Genomic DNA, 20,327 nt, shown 5'->3' with positions numbered 1-20,327 from the left:
GTAACATTTGAATCTAGCTTGAATCCAAGACGACTATCATTTAATAAATCCCAACTCGTTTCTAGATCAAATATATGTCATTCAAATCCATCCTAAGATACTCGGTATTCTTGGTAGGCTATATGTCTGTTTCACATCAATGGAGTTCATTAATAGGGCCTTTTTAGTGACAGTGGTCTAATGAGTCTCTTATACTTTCATAATGAACTGTAGCTGCTGCCACTAATTTGGAGGAAGCAAAGGCGCATAGAATGCTAAAAAAGAGACAATGGTAACAGTTATCCTCCCCCTTTCCCCATCCTCATTGACAGCCCAACAGCAAAGTGAAATTAAGTGGTGACAGTACAAAAAGCAAAAGGATTGCTGAAGGGCAATTTTAACAATTTATTGTGGTCCAAAATATCAACTGCGCTAAAAATTCACACCACTGAGGTATGAGGTCAGCTTTCCTCAGCTTCGAGCCCCCAAACTCGCTCACCAAAATTCAAATTATGCTTACAGCCCACTGCCCATTGGTACAGACCAGCTACCCTAGGTTAAATTATGTTCTGACAAATTTAATCGTGTTCTTCAATTCACCACCCAAAGTTCAAATAATGGTAATGCTTATGTTCTTAGGTTAATTAGGAAAGCTAAGCTTTCTCCTCAGCATAACTTTTAGTTTACCATTACTTGATTCTGAGCTAAAACGGAGAAACTAGACTTGCTAAGACGATGAGTACCTGTGCTTGCTTACTTTAAACAAAAGCAGAAGAATCTTTTCACCGCATACTTGCCATTAATATCATCACTTTTCGTCACTGCTCGAAAAGGATCTCTCTGAAAGGCACAAAGTGTAATATTAGTCATCAGTATCAGAGCAATTATTAGTTTATTACTAATTGGCAGTTCACTCTTTTTCATCATCACGAGGACATGCTGATGCTGATACATAGTTAAAAAAAAAGGAAATTACTAAGAATTGAAGAGAGGAAATGCAGCACTGACCGTTGCACAATTACATGCCTCTGTTCTTTAAAGATAACGTCATACAACATCCATTTTTAACAAAAAGAAAAAGCAAACTAAGCTAAAATTGTGTATCCTACTATCCTTTCAACCTGGACTGGACTAGTGCCGCTTCAGGACACAAATCACATGTTCCTTTGAAACTAACTTTATATTTTACCTTATATGCAACTTACTTTGTCGGGATAGAAGCAAAGAATTCTAAAAAAAAATGAACATGAATTTTCACTGTATGTGGCATTTGATGATACTGGATGGATGCAGCGGGCTTTGTAACCAGCTTCTTCAACTTCACAGAACAAAATCATGAAAGAATGGGCACATTAGGAAGTACCATTAATTCAACGAGTGTGCCAAATCAAATCATCAGGTCTTGGGACTCATATTTAGGAGCAAATCCAATTCCAGAAACCAAAGCAGGAACAAACTTCAAATGGATTGGATTCTGAAGGCGATGGTTGATTAATCATGACAGTAAGCTAGGCCCATTCTCAACGGCTGTCCTTGCATAACCATGATTGTGATGCCTTGTCATCTGGATATCATGTGCCGTTTGAGTCCTTGCTTTTGCATAAGGAGCACCTCTTGCTGTTAAAGACAAAATAAGGTAGGATGTAAATTTGCACCCGACAGAAGCCTAATGTTACTAAAGCAGGCTTTCATGTTTGATCCATTGTCTAAAACTACATGGTCTAAGACTAATTTCTTTTTACTTGTATACGAGGAAGTCAAGAAGGAAGTTAGGGTATTGATTATGATTAGCTGTCTGCATTATTATCCAACATTATAATGCTAGAAATTCCCAATTTGATAAGAAGAGATGAACTATTAAATCATGCTGTCAATTATCAGTGTTTGTCCTTACCAGCAATTTGCTGTGCTCGGAGAATATTCTGTCGTCTTTTCCACCAACACATCAAACAGATAACCATGAGGAGGGAAGCCACAGATGCACAAAAGGCAATGCCAATTTTTGCACCAGCAGAGAGGTGGGGCCCACAAGTAGGCAATCCAGGCATACCACAAAGACCTGCATTATCGGTAAAACTGCAAAAGCCACTGTAAGGATTCCAGAAGACTTGGTACCAAATGCCAAGAAATTTCAACTTTCTACTTTACTCATCTGTTTTATATAAGAACGAAATTTAACCCTGATGTGCGCATATATTTTGTCTTAGCATGTTATAGAGTAAAATCCAAAGCCAGTAAAGTTTTTAGCAGCAACATTTATAAGAGCTTACTTGAAGCTAGCTCCACGCAAAAGCCTGTCTCCTAATGCAGCTGGGACTCTTCCAGACAGAGAGTTGCTATTGAGATTCCTTCAATTAAAACTTGAATTAGAGTCCTCTTCTGAATATTCAAACACTAGCAATTAATTAGCCATGTGACAGTTCTTACAATCTCCGCACTGATGTCAACTGTCCAATGCTGTCAGGAACTGATCCATTAAAGAAGTTGTAAGAGAGGTCCCTGCCATACAACTAGATGTGATAAGACAATGTATTGATGCAATCTACCCTAAATCAAAGAAAAAAAAAAGATTATATGCAACTAAGAACAAGTTAAGCAGAATTACTTGAACTCTTCATTTTCTTATAAATATAGTTTTGCATGCATTAGTTTGTGCTTTGTATAATTAAACCTTCATTCTGACAAATCAATCGCAGCTACTACATCAGGCTAGGACAAATGGAGAAGTTACACTTACAGTACTTCTAAGCTGGTTATCATTCCAATGGATGGTGGAATAGCCCCATGAATGTTGTTAGCACTTAAGTTTCTGCAAATGCCAAAAAAAAAGGTAAGCGCAGACAAGCTACAAAGATCTCAAAAGAATTAAATCCTGAAAGCATAATTGAAACTAGTGGAAGACATGTATTAAACACTTACATGCTTTGTAAATGATGAAGCCCAGATATTTCATTTGGCAGGAAGCCCCTCAAACCTTGGTTGTCAAGACCACTGACCATAGAGAAGATAACTCTTAATATCTTAACCATCAAGTAATTGCATTCAGTGCCAAATTAATTGGAAGAGGATTGCTCAATAGTTCAATGACTTGTAGAAAAAGTTAAAAGGAACAATTAATTAAAAAAACTGAAAATTGGTCGAACAAACCACATGCACATATATGTGTATATATATATATATATATCCAAGAGGCCATGCAGATAACTTCAATGTAAATCATGAAACAAGCAGATTAAAAAGTCAACTGCATAGTCATGTCTTGTACCAACTTCAAGATGCCCATTTTTCAAACTTATCATCAATAAAGGACAATCCACTCAAAACATTTTGAGCAGATGGAAAAACTGAGAAGGTAATGATAAATGTGAAACAGAGGAGCAAAAGAGTCAAAACTATAATCTCAGGAATTAATTGGAAGCAAATGAAATAAAATGAAAACGAGATACAGGATCAGGAAAGTACAGTCCATCAATGATCCATTTGCTGCTAGCTCTATCCAATTGACACTCTGCTCCACTCCATGGATGTTGTTGGGGAACACACGGATCACCATTCCAGCCAAACCGAAGTGGAAGACCCAATGCACCCTTTAATGCCTGTAAAGCCCTAACTGGAACAAAGAAGAGTAATAAAATTAGTAATGACTTGCACAAGTTCCAATTTCAGAAAAGCTGCATTTTCCATCCAAAAGATATTTGTCCAAATATGCATTTCATACTAAGGAATATAACTACTGGTAGTGTTAAAATCATAAGATCAAAAAACCACATTATCTTCTAAGATCTAGAACGAGGATAGACAAAATCTAAACCAATATCTTGATACCAAACAGCTGCTGCAGAAATGTATGGTGGAAATAGATGGTGAGAGATGACCATACAAAAAGTGATCCAGACCTCCCACAGTCATGGAGAAAAAATTTCATGACCTTTCCCAATTACTCCTATGATAAAATAGTTACTGTATTAAATTTCCTTTTTCACTGGAAGAACTGAAGAAAGCTTTAGGCATTGGAGGAGGAGGAATTGCTATTTATGAGATTAGTGACCCTTTTCAATAAGTAGTTATCTTGATATTATATAGTACAAATAATAGGTCCTTTCAAGTCAAATAAGGGCATTTTTACAATCTGAGTCGAGTTAAAACAATTTCTAATTTTAAAATTGTATATTTATTTCATGATTCCAAAATTTTACCTTCTTTATGTTGTAGAGCAATGGGGCTGTAGTTGCATAGTTTCCTTGTATTTTTCATTTCCCTTGGTTTCCCTTTTATTTAATGAATTTGTCAATGTTTAAAAAATGTTTTCCTCTTGAAAACAGCAAGATTTCTTGAGCGGAAAATTATTTTCTAAAGCCCAATTTTCCAAAAGACCCAAATGCTAAAAAATGCAGAAGATTTTCCATAAAAGAAAAGCAGTCCAAGATTTCTCTTTATTTTCTTCTTTATTTGGCACTTGTTATTATTCTTTTCTCTTTATAAACAATTTCTCCATGAGCTTCATATTCCTTTCATTTTAATGAAATTCACTAATCTCACTGCATCAATTACCATTTATTACTAATCCTGATGCCATACTTTTGATATGGTCCTGAGATACTGATCACATCATTGTATGATCATAAGTGAAGAGGAATTGAACATGTTCTTTGTCCAACCAATGTTGTTTCCTAAGAGCTCTAACCTTAAAAGCTCAATGATGGAGCCAGCAACATTAGCAAAAAGCAAAAGGAAAAAAAAAAAAATGATCTAAAACTTTTCCACGCCTTCTTATTCAGATTATAGGTGTAGATATACATGCTGGAAATTAGAAAGCAAAAGTGATCCAGGATATGGCTTAATCTTCTCCTATATGATTGATAAAAATAAAATACTGGTTAACTTCTACAATTACAAAACCCATTATATTGCGTAATATCTTTGCCTAGATCATGCTACTCTTGAGTCATTATACAGGCACGTGGTATGCCAATTAATGAAATACAGAGTACGTGAAGGGTAGACTTAATAAGTATGCCAATTCAATTAGGGGTATATTTAGTTGGTGTCCAATTTAATATGCTAATTCAATTAGTGGTATATTTAGTTGGTGTCCAATTTAATTTGGGGAATGTAACTTATGTTTATGCAATAAATAATAATGTCTACATAATTAAAAATATGACTAATAATTGATCATATTTATATTTTCTAAAAATATTTCAAAGTTTAGCTAATAAAATAGTAATTTATACTCTCAAGTTAACACTGCCATCTATTCCACTAACACTTAAATCTACCACCTCACTTAAATTGTTTTAAAATGTATTTTATTTTTCTTTTGTTATAGTCTTTCTTCTTCTTCCTCTTTTTCTTTTTTCTCTTGTGCCAGCATACTATTGCATACAGGCATATTTTTTTACCTTTCTTCTTTCCTCTTTCTTTCCATCTTTTCATTTCTTGTTGGAACCTCTATTTTGGTGACTTAGATCGCATCTCCCAATGATTTGTAACGCAAAAATATCGCGTCTAGGTACACAATACTCGAAACGCGATTCTCAAGGGGAAGAGAGAATCTGGTGCCTGATCACACTTGTTTCTTTTTCTTATGAGCTTGTAGAAACGTCATTTTTGTTATCTTTTACGATAGAAATTACAACATATTTATACATGAAAAACCGTATCTAGAAAGGAAAGGAAATCAAACCTATGATTATGCAATCCCTAAGATTAAGCAACTAGTAGATCTATCAATATTTACTTCCTATAACCAATAACACTCCCCTCAAATTGGAGCATAGATGTTAATCATACCCAACTTATTACATATATAATCAACTTAAGTCCCATTTAGAGTCTTAGTGAAGATATCTCCTAGCTGTTCTCCGGTTTGATATATCCTGTTGAGATTATCTTTTGTTGGACCTTCTCACGAACAAAGTGAGTCAATCTCGATGTGTTTAGTCCTCTCATAAAATACTAGATTGGAGGCAATGTGGATAGCTGCTTGATTATCACACCACAACTTAACAGGCAGCGAATTTGTGAACCCAACCTATTTCAACAGTTGACGCACCCACAATACTTCACACACGGCTTGTGTCATGGCTCGATATTCAGATTCCGCACTAGAACGAGAGACCACATTTTGCTTCTTACTTTTTCATGAGACCATGCTATCTCCCACAAAAACACAATATCTAGTGGTTGACCTCTTATCAACCTTCGAGCTTGCCCAATTAGCATAAAAAAAATATTCAATATTTGAGTGCTCATAGTTACCACAGAAGAGATCTCGTCCAGGAGCCTCTTTCAAGTAGCAAAGAATCTGTCCCAAAGCATCCCGCTGAGCAACAGTAGGGGAGGACATAAACTGACTTACCACACTCACTGAATATGCAATATCAGAACAAGTCACTGTCAAATAATTCAGTTTGCTAATTAATCTTTGGTACATTTCAGGATCTGCAAATGGCTCACCGCCTTCTGTGGTAAGTTGGAGATTAGGGGTCATTGGTGCAGTACAAGGCTTAGCACCCAATTTTCCTATTTCTGCTAATAAATCAAGAATATATTTTCTTTGAGATAAGAAAATGCCTTTCTTACACCACATAACTTCGATGCCCAAAAAATATTTCAAGTAGCCCAAATCCTTTGTATGAAACTGTGTTTTGAGAAATTCTTTTAGAGATGTAATGCTAGCAATGTCACTTCCTGTGATAACAATATCATTCACATATACTACAAGCAGAATTACTCCACTTTCTATAAAACACTGAGTGATCACACTTACTCATCTTCATTCCAAACTGTTGGACCACCTTACTAAACTTGCCAAACCATGCCCGAGAACTCTGTTTCAAGCCATGGAGGGATTTTTGAAGTTTACAAATCTTGCCCAACTCTCCCTGAGTAACAAAACCAGGTGGTTGCTCAATATAAACCTTCTCCTGAAGGTCACCATGGAGAAAAGTATTTTTAATATCTAGTTGATGCAAAGGCCAATCATGTGTAGCTATCAAAGAAATAAACAATCGAACAGATGCGAGCTTGGTAACTGGAGAGAATGTATCAGAATAGTCAACGCCATAAGTTTGAGCATAACCTTTGGCCACTAAACGGGCCTTGAGGCGAGCAACAGATCCATCAGGGTTCACTTTCATTGCAAACACCCATTTATACCCAATAGCCCGCTTTCCTAGGGGCAAGGACATCAACTCCCAAGTACCATTAGTGTCTAGGGCTATCATTTCCTCTTCCATTGCAGCACGCCAACCAGGATAAGATAAAGTCTCAATAACAGTTTTGGGGACTGAAATAGAATCTAAATCAGTGGCAAAACAACGAGAAGAAAAGGATAATTGACTATAAGAGACAAAAGACGAAATGGATGAGAGCAAGTACGTTTGCCTTTGCGAAGAGCAATGGGAAAATCCAAATTAGACGGTGAAGGATTGGTGGAAGCAGGATCTATCGATGAAGAAGTTGGTAACGGAGCATAGTCAGAGTCCTCTAAGCATCTAGAATAAACATGATAAATGGGAGCGCCGACCTGGCACATGAGCGGAAGGTGCATGAAGAGTCTGAGGAGACAGAGAGCAAACAGTGTATAATAAGAGGTCATTTTTCTCCCCTTGGGTATTATAAATAGATAATGGCGGAAAGAATGGAGTGGACTTAAAGAATGTTATATCAGCAGACACAAGGTACCGATTAAGATCAGGAAAAAATAACGATACCCTTTTTAAAGTCGAGAGTAGCTAAGAAAGACACGTTTGAGTGATTTGGGATCCAATTTAGTAACTAGCGGACGAACATCACGAACAAAATAAGTACAATTAAAAATACGTGACTCAATAGGAAACAAAGATTTATTGGAAAACAAAATATTATAAGGGATATCACCATGAAGGATGGAGGAGGGCATGCGATTGATAAAAAAATAAGCAGTAGATACAGCATCAACCCAAAAGCATTTAGGTACTTTCATCCGGAATAAGTGGGCTCTGGCTACTTCAAGAAGATGTCGATTTTTTCTTTCGGCAACTCCATTTTGTAAAGGAGTGTCAACACAGGAGGACTGATGAAGAATCTCTTTTTGTAACAAATAAGATTGAAATTCCCCAGAAAAATACTCTTTAGCATTATCACTTTGCAAAATTTGAATGGAAATATTGAATTGAGTTTGGATTTCAGCATAAAAAGCACAAAAGATAAAGAATAATTATGAACGACTCTTCATTAAAAATAATCAAGTAGTGCAAGAGAAATCATCAACAAAAGTAACAAAGTACTTAAAAGTCAGACTTAGACACGATAGGACAAGAACTCCAAACATCTGAATGGACTAGTTTAAAGGGGGACGAAGCCCATTTATTGACTTAAGACACTGTAGGTAAACAATGATGTTTGGCGAACTCACAATCTAGAACAGACAAAGAGAGAAACTGTAAACATAACTTCTTCAAAGCCGAGAGAGAAGAATGCCCCAAACGATAAAAACATCAAAAGGCATTAACCTCATGGAACATGCAAGATATCTAGATAGTTGCTAATCCAAGATGTAAAGACCCTTTGACTCACACCCTTTACCAATAATCTGCTTCGTCGAAAGATCCTAAAAAAACACAATGATCAGAAAAGAATGAGACACAACAATTCAGTGCATGAATGAGTTTACTAACGGAAAGCAAATTAAAGGAGAACTCAGAAAGACATAACACAGAGGATACAAAAAGAGAAGGGATTAAGTTGACATGTGGAAAGCAAATTAAAGGAAAACTTAGAAAGACATAACACAGATGATACAAAAAGAGAAGGAGTTAAGTTGACATGTCCAGAATCCATGACAGAAGATTTAGTGCCATCAACAAGAGTAACATAAGAAGATGCATGAGACTTAAGATTGGATAAAAGGGTAGAATTACTTGACATATGATCGATAGCACCAAAATCAATAACCCATTTAGAAGATGACGACACAAGACATGCAGTAGAGTTACCTGACTCGACAATTGCAGTGATAAAGGGGTCAAAAGATTGCAGAGATGACTGGTACTGGGTGAAATATGTATACTCATCTGCAGATATCAAAATTCCCTTATTAGAAGAGGCCTCAACTGCCATATGTGCCATTTCAAGCGCTGATTCTTATTCTGAAGTTTCAAGCATGTCTTTTTTATATGTCCAGATTCACGGCAGTAATAACAAATAGTTCCACTGGACTCAAAGGTAAAAACTGCTTTCCCAAGACGCTGAGATCCTTTGCCACTATTAAAACCTCCCCTTTGCTCACCTCTGTTATTCTGTCTGCCATTATCATTGCGACTAAAAGAGCACTAGTGGTGTGTGAAGGAATTGGAGACTTTGTACACAAAACCTTAGTGAAAACATCATGTAACGATGATATTTTAGAGTCAAAAAGAATCTGAGATTTAGCTGTCTCAAACTCTGGAGAGAGACCTACAAGGAAGTTCATAACAGCCATTTACTCTCGTTGAGTTAGTTAAGTTTTCACATATGCACTAAAAGACATCAAGACATTAAGTTCCTCATACTCTTTTAAAATCCATAAAATAAGAGGTCAGAATTCTATCATTTTTCTCAGCTCGATAAAACGCTTTACACATATCATAAACACGAGAAATATTCCCTTTGCCAAAATATACAAATTTCAAATAATCCATTAATTCTTTAACAAATTCACAGTGATTAATATTGGCCATCTGACCTCCTTTACGTGGTTTCTGACCTCTTTCCTTTCCACTAGGTCATCCCACCTCCTTTCCCTAGGTAGACCTCTCTTTTGATACTGTCTCTTGTACATCCTCCCCCATGATGGCTTCTCGACTGTGAAACCACTCAATCATCCAACCTCATTCCATGCAGTACACCTCTACTTTTACCCCGTCTTTTGTACGTGCACTCACATCACTTGTTGGGTGGGAGACTTGGATCAACTTTCCAATCCTTTCCCCTTCAGTTCACAATGTGCATTATGAAACTCTTTCCCCTGCTGCCGTAAAATTTCAGCAACTTTTAAGCTCCATCAGTGTACCTCTAATCACACTTCAGCATACTCCAGTCTCCAACTACATCAAGACCCAAAGCCTTATACCCATTTTCTACCATTTATTTTGCCTATTTTGCTAACCTGAGCTTGTATTCATACAGATAATTCGAGTCTGTCCTGCATCCTCATATTTTTGCCTATTTGATAATACCATTCTCATGCAGCAGCACATTAAGCTATATTATAAGTTCACCATTTCTATTTTCCCTCCAGCAGATAAGGTGCAGTGGTGGATTTCCTCAAATGATTCAACTCATTTCAAGTTCCAAATTTTAATGGCATTATCAAGACAACATCACTTCATAGCAATGATATGAAGAGAAAGTGACAATACACTAAAGATGCCAATCTCATTGTTCTTGTTGAGATTATTTCTGTAAATAGTCTAGATTTATAGTGGTAATTAGGGATATTATTGTGTGATATGATTGAGATATGATTAGGCTATAATTAGGGAATTAATTTATTTTCTTACCTAGTGTGTACTCTTGTAAGTAGTATACATACCCCAATTGGCTTGAGGGGAATAATCAAGTATTTTCTCTCAAATCTTCTGCTCTCTTTTTCTTCCTTTCATCAAAGTTTCATGGTATTAGAGCTAAGAAATTTGGTTCACCTTTGAGTTGCAGATCTGACATCTTGCTTTGGTGACTTTCTGGAAATCAGTTAGTCTCACCACCCAGCCCATTCTCCACGCCGGCCTCTGATCTACTTTCCGGCGAAGCACCGCCTCTAGACGTGCCACCTCGCACAGACTTGTTTCCGGCCATGCGCCGGCGCGTGCATCACTTTCCGGCGACCGTTTCACGCCAGCGATTCTTCTCCCAGCTTCGCTCGGCGCCGGCGACCAAAGCCCAGTAGGTCCGGTCATCAGATCAACTTGCCTTCACACGTCTTTCATCCACGCACGGACGCGTGCACCACTTTCCGGTGACCGTTTCACGCCGACGATTCTTCTCCCAGCTTTGCCCGGCACCGGCGACCAAAGCCAAGTAGGTACGATCGTCAGATTTACTATTCACAGACATTCTTTTTGGCAGATTTGGCTTCTGTTTGCAGATTTGGGTTCCTACTTGGTCCCTTGTTGTTTCAAAATCTCTCTCGACATGTCTGAGAATCAAAACACCCTCAATACAAATTCAGATTCAGTCTCTATGGCCCAATCAAATATTGCCCATTCTGGTAATTCTTTTACTTATCTAACCAAGTCTTTACCCATTGGTTCATGGATTCTCGACTTTGGTGCTTCTGATCATATCTCTGGTAATCCCTCCCTTTTCTCTACTCTTGTTTCACCTTCCACATCATCTAAAGTCACATTAGCTAATGGTTCACAAACTCAAGTTAAAGGGATCGGTAACATATATCTCCTTCCTTCTATCCCCTTTACTAATGTTTTATTTACCCCAGACTATCCATACAATCTAATCTTTGTTAGCAAATTGACTAAAGATCTTCACTATTCAGTCATTTTTACTACTGAATTTGTGGTTGTGCAAGACTGGAGTACTGGAAAGATGATTGGAGCAGGATATGAGTCACAAGGATTGTACTATTTTTCCACTTCTAACTCTTCAATTGCTTTTGTGTCTTCCACCTCCGTTGAACTCATTCATAGTCGTTGGGGACATCCAAGTCTAAACAAGTTACAAAAACTGGTTCCTAGCATCTCTTCCTTGCCTTCTTTAGAATGTGAGTCTTGTCAACTCGGGAAGCAAACTCGAGCTTCTTTTCCCAAGAGAATCAATAATAGGGCTAGTTCTATGTTTGACATTGTTCATTCAGATATTTGGGGTCCAAATCGGGTTAGTACAACTCTGGGATTTCAATATTTTGTTACCTTTATTGATGACTATTCTCGTTGCACTTGGCTTTTTCTGATGAAGAATCATTCTGATTTGTTTCCTATTTTTCAAAAGTTTTATGCTGAAATCCATAATCAATTTGGTGTTCGCATTAAGATACTGCGAAGTGATAATGCAAGAGAATATTTGTCTTCTTCATTCACTCATTTCTTGTCTACTCAAAGTATTGCTCACCAAACTTCTTGCTCTTATACTCCACAACAAAATGAAGTTGCCGAACGGAAAAATCAGCATTTAATTGAAACAGCCCACACTTTACTCCTACATCACAATGTTCCGTTGCGTTTTTTAGGGGAAGCTGTCCTCACCGCCTGTTACTTGATTAACCGAATGCCTTTTTCTGTTTTGCAGCATCAAAGTCCTCATTCTGTCCTATTTCCTAACCAGAATACCACCCAGTTGTCTCTGCGTGTTTTCGGATGTATATGCTTTGTTCATGATCATACTCCTGGCAAAGACAAACTCCAACCCAAATCAGTTAAATGTGTCTTTCTCGGCTATTCACGGTTTCAAAAAGGTTACAAATGTTATGGTCCTACTACTAACAGATATTTTATGTCTGCAGATGTCACCTTTTTTGAAACCTCTCCTTACTTTTCTTCTAGTCCAACACACAAAACTTTTGTCCCTAGCGCTTTGCCTGTACCTCCGGCTCCTATTTCTTCTTTGCCACAAGTGTGTCCATCTCCCACTCCTATGCCACCTCTTCAGGTCTATACACGTCGGTCTCACCCATCTACTAATAACAATGACATTTCTCTCCCTAATGCAGGTACTTCTAATGACTCACCTCCCGTTCCGTCATCACCTACTTCGGTCATGCCTTCAACTACAGCAGCTACTCCTCTTGCTCTTCGAAAAGGTATTCGCTCTTCCCAAAATCCTCATTCCATTTATAATTTTGTGAGTTACCATCGTTTGTCTCCTTCCTATTATACTTTTGTTTCTGCTGTGTCTGCTGTCTCCATACCCAAGACAGTTAGAGAAGCATTAGATCATCCTGGTTGGTGTAATGGCATGGCTGAGGAAATGACTGCTCTGCATAATAATGGAACTTGGAAACTAGTATTCTTACTACCTGGTAAGTCTACTGTTGGTTGTCGATGGATTTACACAGTTAAGGTGGGACCTGATGGCAAAATTGATTGCCTTAAAGCTCGCCTTGTAGCTAAAGGTTACACACAGATTTTTGGGCTTGATTACAGTGATACTTTCTCTCCCGTAGCCAAAATAGCTTCTATTCGCCTCCTTATCTCATTGGCTGCAATTAATCACTGGACCCTGCATCAATTGGACATTAAAAATGCCTTTCTTCATGGAGAGCTCGCTGAAGAAGTTTATATGGAGTAACCTCCAGGGTTTGTTGCTCAGGGGGAGTCAGGCTTAGTATGTCGTCTTCGGCGCTCTTTGTATGGGCTAAAACAGTCTCCAAGAGCATGGTTTGGACGATTTAGCACTGTAGTTCAATAGTTTGGAATGTCTTGAAGTAATTTTGATCATTCTATATTTTTTCGTTATAATGGTGATAGATGCATCTACTTGGTGATCTATGTTGATGATATTGTTATTACAGGAAATGATCATGATGGAATCTCTCAGCTTAAGCAACATTTGTTCAGTCATTTCCAAACTAAAGATCTGGGGAAACTGAAATATTTATTGGGAATTGAAGTGGCACAGTCTAAAACAGGTATTGCAATTTCTCAACGGAAATATGCTTTGGATATATTGGAAGAAACAGGCATGTTAGACTGTAGACATGTGGACACTCCTATGGATCCAAATGTTAAGCTTGTTCCTGAACAGGGGGAGCCACTTAAAGATCCTGCTAGATGCAGAAGATTAGTCGGCAAGCTCAATTATCTCACTATCACACGACTAGATATTTCTTTTGTTGTAAGTGTGGTTAGTCAATTTCTTCAAACTCCATACAGTAGTCACTGGGATGAAGTCATTCGCATTCTTAGATATATCAAAGGAGCTCCAGGACAGGGTCTACTCTATGAAGACAAGGGTCACTCACAAATTGTTGGCTATTCTGATGCAGATTGGGCAGGTTCCCCTTCAGATAGACGATCTACTTCAGGATATTGTATTATGATTGGAGGGAATCTCATATCCTGGAAAAGTAAAACACAGAGTGTGGTTACAAGATCAAGTGCAGAAGCAGACTATCGAGCTATGGCTTTAGCAACATGCGAACTCATCTGGTTGAAGCAACTCCTTTAGGAATTGAAATATAGTGATACTGGCCAAATGAAGTTGATATGTGATAATCAAGCTGCCCTCTATATTGCATCAAATCCAATTTTTCATGAGAGGACGAAGCATATAGAGGTGGATTGCTATTTTATTAGGCAAAAGATTGAGTCCGGATGCATTTCTACTAGCTTTGTCAACTCAAATGATCAGCTAGCTGATGTTTTCACAAAATCACTTCGAGGACCACGAATTGAGTATATTTGTAACAAGCTTGGAGCATATGATATGTACGCTCCAGCTTAAGGGGGAGTGTTGAGATTATTTCTATAAATAGCCTAGATTTGTAGTGGTAATTAGGGATATGATTGTGTGATATGATTGGGATATGATTAGGCTATAATTAGGGAATTAATTTATTTTCTTACCTAGTGTATACTCTTGTAAGTAGTATATATACCCCAATTGGCTTGAGGGGAATAATCAAGTATTTTCTCTTAAATCTTCTGCTCTCTTTTTCTTCCTTTCATCAAAGTTTCAGTTCTCACTACCTTATTACCATGAGTTGGTGGTTTCTCTTAAAGAAAAACCACTATAACAACAATCTTCTCGACTTTCTCCATTAGTGATAATATAATTTTGTGTGCCCATCAGAGCTATGGGAAGAACCTCCAAATTTCATTTGCTTAAACAATCCACAGAATGAAGAGTACTACTTCTATAATCTCTAATGCAGAGGATAAGTAACAGAACTGACTTGATTTTACTTCAATCGATGGGGCACCAACAGCTTGTTTTCTTGTTAGAATATTAACATTGACCAAATATATTATTTAAATAAAACGTTTTTGAAGTGCTAGACACTGGATAGATAATCATAAGATAACTTGATCAGCAAACAAAGGTCTTCAATACTTTTGTTACGATCCATTAAATGATACCAGAAATATGAAAATCAGATGTCAATATGACAGTAACATGCATGTTTTGACCAATTTCAGGCCATAAATTGGAAAGCAGTGCCCCAAAAATGGAGTAATTCTAATGCATTAAACAACTGCTAGATGTCATATATGGAAACTAAATGAACTTCATAGCAGCACTATAACCATATGGAATCATGCATGCACATAAACAAACTTAAATTCATCAAAATGAAAAGCAGCATAGAATTTGTACCTTCTTCCAATAAAGTTTTGGACTCAGCTGTGATAACCTCAAAAACCTCAATGGCATTGATTATGGCATAGCTACCTTCTTTAGGGCGCAAGGTTATTGTCAAAGTTCTCCCATTAACAGCAACTGTTGTGTTCAGTACAAGAGCCGTATAACGATCCCCACTCATTTTGGCTATGTCGACTCCTTCAAATACAATATGACCATTAATCAGGATGTCAAATATCCTTTGCCCTACACCGGTGACTGAAACATCAATCTCAGCAAAGTGTAGCCAAACTGAATAGTTTTTATTAGGATCTACGTCCATTGTATATGCCAAATCTAGCTGACTATCAGTGCTAACAAGGGCAGTCTGATAAAGAGTATCCGGGTAAAAGTTTGGTGCACTTGAAGCCTTCTTAATGCTATTTTCAGTAGATATAGCTTTATCAGAATTCCGTCCAAATGTAGTCATGCGACTCCATAATCTATCTCCACCCCATCGGTCCCCACTATAATCTACATCAAATTTTGACTTCCCATTGCCACAACTCAATCTGCTCAATGTTCTGAGGATTACCTCTCGACCCCACTCTGGGCCGAAATAGTATGCTTTATCATCAACTTCAAGAATTTCAATCGAAAGTATTGCTGGATCTCCATGACCAGTGCTATGGAAGCAAATCGAGGCAGTACCATCTGTGAGGAACACTTGCGCTTCAGTAAATGTTTGATCGTCATGGTTGCTCCAACCTGATTGTAAAGAATAAATCTGGGTGCCTTCGATAGAAATGTCAAATAAAGGTTCATTATCAAAATTAGGATCAGGATCATGATGTGCAACCAATCCAAAGAAGATCCTTACAGAATAATGTCCTCTTGGCACTTTTTTAATATTGTAGCAATTATTGGGACCTTCAGATAGCGGAAAATAGCGGAGAGTTTTAAGTGGAGGAGCAATATAACTAGTCTTAGATGAATCAGTAGGAATTCCTCCTGTATATGCAAAATCCTTATACCAAAGTGTGTTGGTTGGTGGAGTATGCATATTTTGACGAGCTCCACAGCTTATGCGCATGACCCAGGGTGCTGTGAAAAAAAAAAACAAATTTCACAAGTTCAACACCAAAATAGCAAGCGAAACAACAAAGTAATCTCCAAGCTAAAGAAAGCAACTAGATCAACTTTGTTTGAATGTGAAACATTATTGTGTCATTGAGAGGTCCTAGTTTATTTTATTGTTCAAAAGGTTATGCTGGGAAAATCACCTAGGAATAATAAAAGCAAAATACAAGAATTTAATGTAGTTCATCTTCTCAATACAAGGCTACATCCACATGCATTCATCTTTCACCTTAAAATGCTAATAATAAATTCATTAGTTAGCCTCTCTCATTCTCTTATAAGAATAACTCAATATATTTATTATAACTATATTATACACTAGAAAGAGTGTCTTCAACTTCATGGGAAATAACCCTCTCGTTAGTGGACAAGAATTCCTCTTACTTGAATCCTATGCCTTCTCTCCACCTTAGGCCGAAATATTTTCTTCTTTCCCCCATGGGATTGAAATGGGTAAAAACCCCTCTCCTCAATAGGCAACCAAATAATCTCATATAATACTCCAATTTATAGTGTCAATAATTTTAGTCCTAATCTAATTAGGAATTGAACTTATGAATAAAACAATAATAGAAGATTTACTCTATCCAGGAAATAATACTCCATCTTATTGAGAAATATTTTATTTCCCGACCCTAATTAGCAAAGTCTTTCAATCCTTCTAGGAATATGAGCCAAAAATCTAACAGGTTAGTAAGTGCTTGACTAGGGTGTATATTCTCCCAACAAAAACCTAATAATCCTTGTGACAAGAAATAATCAATTTTGGCTCCATCATTACTAACCATCAAGACATAGTTATAGAATAGATAGTAGAGTGAAGCAATGATTCATGGTTTTTTCTTTCACTTCTTTCCTTCTTTATTTTTCATGTAATTCCAATTTCTAGGTACATTAATCTTACATCCTGACCATGTGAGAGAAAAAAATATATAAAAGAGGTGCAAAGTATCCCTACATTTCTAGTTGTTTGCTGACAGAAATTATTAAATCAACATTGACTGAATGGATTTAGCCATACAAAGTCTAGTGTAGTAAAGTTTTCCCTACTTAGTGAAGCTGATAACCAAAAAAAAAAAAACTGAAGGATAAGAAAGTTTTCATTTCCTTCTTTTTTCCAACACTTTTTTTGGCAAGATGCCAATTAGTAGATGAAGAGAACTTTGGTTATTATCCTTAGAAACAAAGGAGACATCCACAGTTGTACCAATTACCATGATATTAAACTAACAAGTCACATGATGAAGAGAACTTTGGTTATTATCCTTAGAAACAAAAGAGACATCCAAAGTTGTACCAATTATTGTGATATTAAACTAACAAGTCACATGATGAAGATATGGAAAAAAGAGATTGAATGCATAATTAAGGATACTAAGTTATAAAAGAACCAGTTTGGTCTTATCCCTAATAGATCTACAACAGAGTCTATCTTCTAGCAACAGAATTGATGGAAATTTAAAAGGAGAGTAAGAAAGACCTCAATGTGAAATTCATTGATCTAAAGGGACACATGATAGAATATTGAGAGAAGTTCTTTGGTAAGTACCGGAGATGGAATGAATTTATCTCAAATATATAAATGTCATTAAGGATATGTATGAGAGAGCGATCACAAGTGTAAGAATAGTTGGATAGGCTATAAATGAGTTCTCTCTTGACAGTATGTTTACATCAAGTATCAGCTTCGAGTCTGTACCTATTTATCTTAGTTATGAATGAGTTAACTAGTCATATTCATGAAAATCTCTCATTTTGCATGTTATTTGCAAATGATTTTAATGGATGAATTGTAAAGGACTCCTGAGAATAAAGATTTTAGGCAAATTAGAAGTAACACAAAATATATGTATTGTGAGTCTAGCTTTCATAGAAGGAATGGAAGTGATGTTTGATTGAGTAGAATGTTGGAGACAAAAAGCAACCAAGTGAAGCATTTAGATTCTACAGTCCTAAAAAAGGGGCAATAAATATGGATATAACTCATAGAATTAAAATGATGGTTGAAATGGAATCCCTGAAATGTGAAAAGAAAGCTCTAGAAAATTATGGTTTGGCCAGCCGACACACAAAATGCGTATGATGGAAGTACGATGAATAAATGGTGGTATGATAATACATCTGACCAAAAAGTGCATGTAGTATATATAAGGTATAAAATAAGAGATAGCTGATTAAGTTGATGTGATCAGTCCAACCTAAGATGATATTGAGAGAATTAGCTCAAAAGATTTACAACTTTTTTATGTTAATATGGAATTGAATTGCTTTTGAACAGTCCTGAGTGGTGAAAAATATAGAAATAGCCAAGTCAACTAGTTTGAGCTTAATGCTTTGTTACATATATACATACATAGATACATATATGTGTGTGTATAAATTCAAACTGCTAATTACCATCTCCATCAGATTTAAAAGTGAATCATCAATGCGAAAGATAAACGAAAGATATAAATCCATGATCAACCAAACAAGAAACAGTTGATAATCGATAAGCATGCCTACACATTCAGAAAAAAAAACACTAATCTATGAAGAAAATCAACTAAAATGCAAAGACAAACTTACTATAAGAATCCGTAATTAAAATCCCCGGGCATTGTATGATCAAAATTTGAATCACAGAACTAATAAAGTTAAGTGAAAGAACTCACAAGGTCTTGCCAAATAAGTGGAGAAAACTAAGCAAAATATGAGAAGCCATGAATGAAGAAGAAGAAATCTCGGCATTTGAGCTTGAATTTTGCTTTTCTTCCGTTTTGTTTTTGAAAATACGCTCTCTCCTTCTCTCCCCTTCTCTCTCTATAGCTTCATTCTTTCCTGGCGATTGCAATCTTTTTGAGTTTTCGTTGGCTTTTTTAAGAGAGAAAAAAAGTAAGTAAAGAGAAAGAGGGGAGACTGATGACAAACAACGAACATTTTAGATCTTTTTTTTAATTTTTTGCACTTTTCTTCATTTAGTTGAATCGCGAAATGAGCAGGTGCTGGAGTGCCTATGGGGTCCATTATCCTTGGTGGACAGTTTCTAATCCAACGTGCTGAAAGCTCATAAGTCTCCATCAGAGTTGTTCGATGTCTAATGGGGCGCTATTTCTCCATTAAATGGCAGTCCCACTACTGGACTGATGATGACATAAGATGAAATGTAAGGGATGAAATTGCTATTTCCAGTTGCTCTTTTGCTGCTTCCAGGTTTCTTTTTGCCGCGTCCACTTCAAAAGTCCAGAAGGCACCTGACGGGGAGAAGACGGAAATGTTTACGCGCAAAGAATTTATGTGTTTGTTTTACTTTTACGTGGATGCTCCTCAGTGATATTTGTGACGTAGATTTTAATCGGACGGTTTAGGATACTCGTCAACTCTGTTTATTTGACTTTAAAAGAGTTTTGTATCTCCTCATTTTCCCCTTGAGGAATGACCGCTGTTTGCTGCGCAATCATCGGGATGACGTGACGTTGTCTAATGACAAATTATCCAATATCACATTCTTTTCTTCTCTTGACAAAAAAATAAAAACTGCATTTATACAAAATTAATTTTGTGAGTAAAATATTAAAATTATCAGTATAAAAATATTATATTTTATATTTTAATTTAAATTTATTTATAAATCATCATTAAAATATTAAATATATTATATCGAGTTTATTTAATCTTTTCAATAATAATTTATAAGTAAATTTAATAAAAAATAAAATTTAACATTCTTTTAGCTTTGCTTTATAATTTAGAGCAAATGCAATATTTTTATCTTATATTTTTTAATTATCTTAAATTATAAATTAATTTATATTATATATATATATATTAAAATAAATTTATTATTTTTAAAAAGTTAATTAGTCACACGAGTTGTTTTTTTTTTAAGACAACATTTAGGCGTAGTATTTTCTAGCAAAATATAAATACTTAATTTTATTTAATGTATTGAGGTAATTTTTTAAAATTAT

The 20,327-nt window shown here is 36.3% G+C and overlaps 1 protein-coding gene across 2 annotated transcripts; it reads right to left on the bottom strand.

The window, feature by feature from the left end:
- Window positions 1-272: 272 nt before the first annotated feature.
- On the bottom strand, window positions 273-19,314 carry LOC110604072 (receptor-like protein 4). 2 transcript variants are annotated; one of them, XR_002486201.2, is made up of 10 exons: window positions 19,032-19,314; window positions 15,274-16,341; window positions 3,442-3,589; window positions 2,899-2,970; window positions 2,717-2,788; window positions 2,407-2,478; window positions 2,250-2,327; window positions 1,874-2,055; window positions 1,343-1,596; window positions 273-819 (listed from the first exon to the last, which is right to left on the bottom strand). XR_002486201.2 is itself a non-coding variant. In XM_021742143.2 (9 exons), exons 1-9 carry the CDS (start codon window positions 19,105-19,107, stop codon window positions 1,475-1,477), a joined length of 1,890 nt encoding a protein of 629 aa, XP_021597835.1. In that variant the 5' UTR covers window positions 19,108-19,314; the 3' UTR covers window positions 984-1,474. The 2 variants fall into 2 exon arrangements, 1 of the variants encoding a protein (XP_021597835.1); XM_021742143.2 differs by lacking the exon at window positions 273-819 and having other exon boundaries at window positions 984-1,596.
- Window positions 19,315-20,327: the final 1,013 nt, after the last annotated feature.

The sequence above is a fragment of the Manihot esculenta genome, chromosome 16 (assembly GCF_001659605.2).
Source record: "Manihot esculenta cultivar AM560-2 chromosome 16, M.esculenta_v8, whole genome shotgun sequence".
NCBI lineage: Eukaryota > Viridiplantae > Streptophyta > Magnoliopsida > Malpighiales > Euphorbiaceae > Manihot > Manihot esculenta.
Note: the sequence above shows the minus strand (reverse complement) of the source record. Positions and strands in the feature narration are given on the sequence as shown.

Coding starts and splice junctions, on each gene's coding strand:
- LOC110604072 (XM_021742143.2), bottom strand. CDS start 19,107: ATGCCGAGATTTCTTCTTCTTCATTCATGGCTTCTCATATTTTGCTTA. Junction 2,789..2,898: donor CTTCATCATTTACAAAGCAT/GTAAGTGTTTAA, acceptor TGGCATTTGCAG/AAACTTAAGTGCTAACAACA. Junction 2,479..2,716: donor ATAACCAGCTTAGAAGTACT/GTAAGTGTAACT, acceptor GTTGTATGGCAG/GGACCTCTCTTACAACTTCT.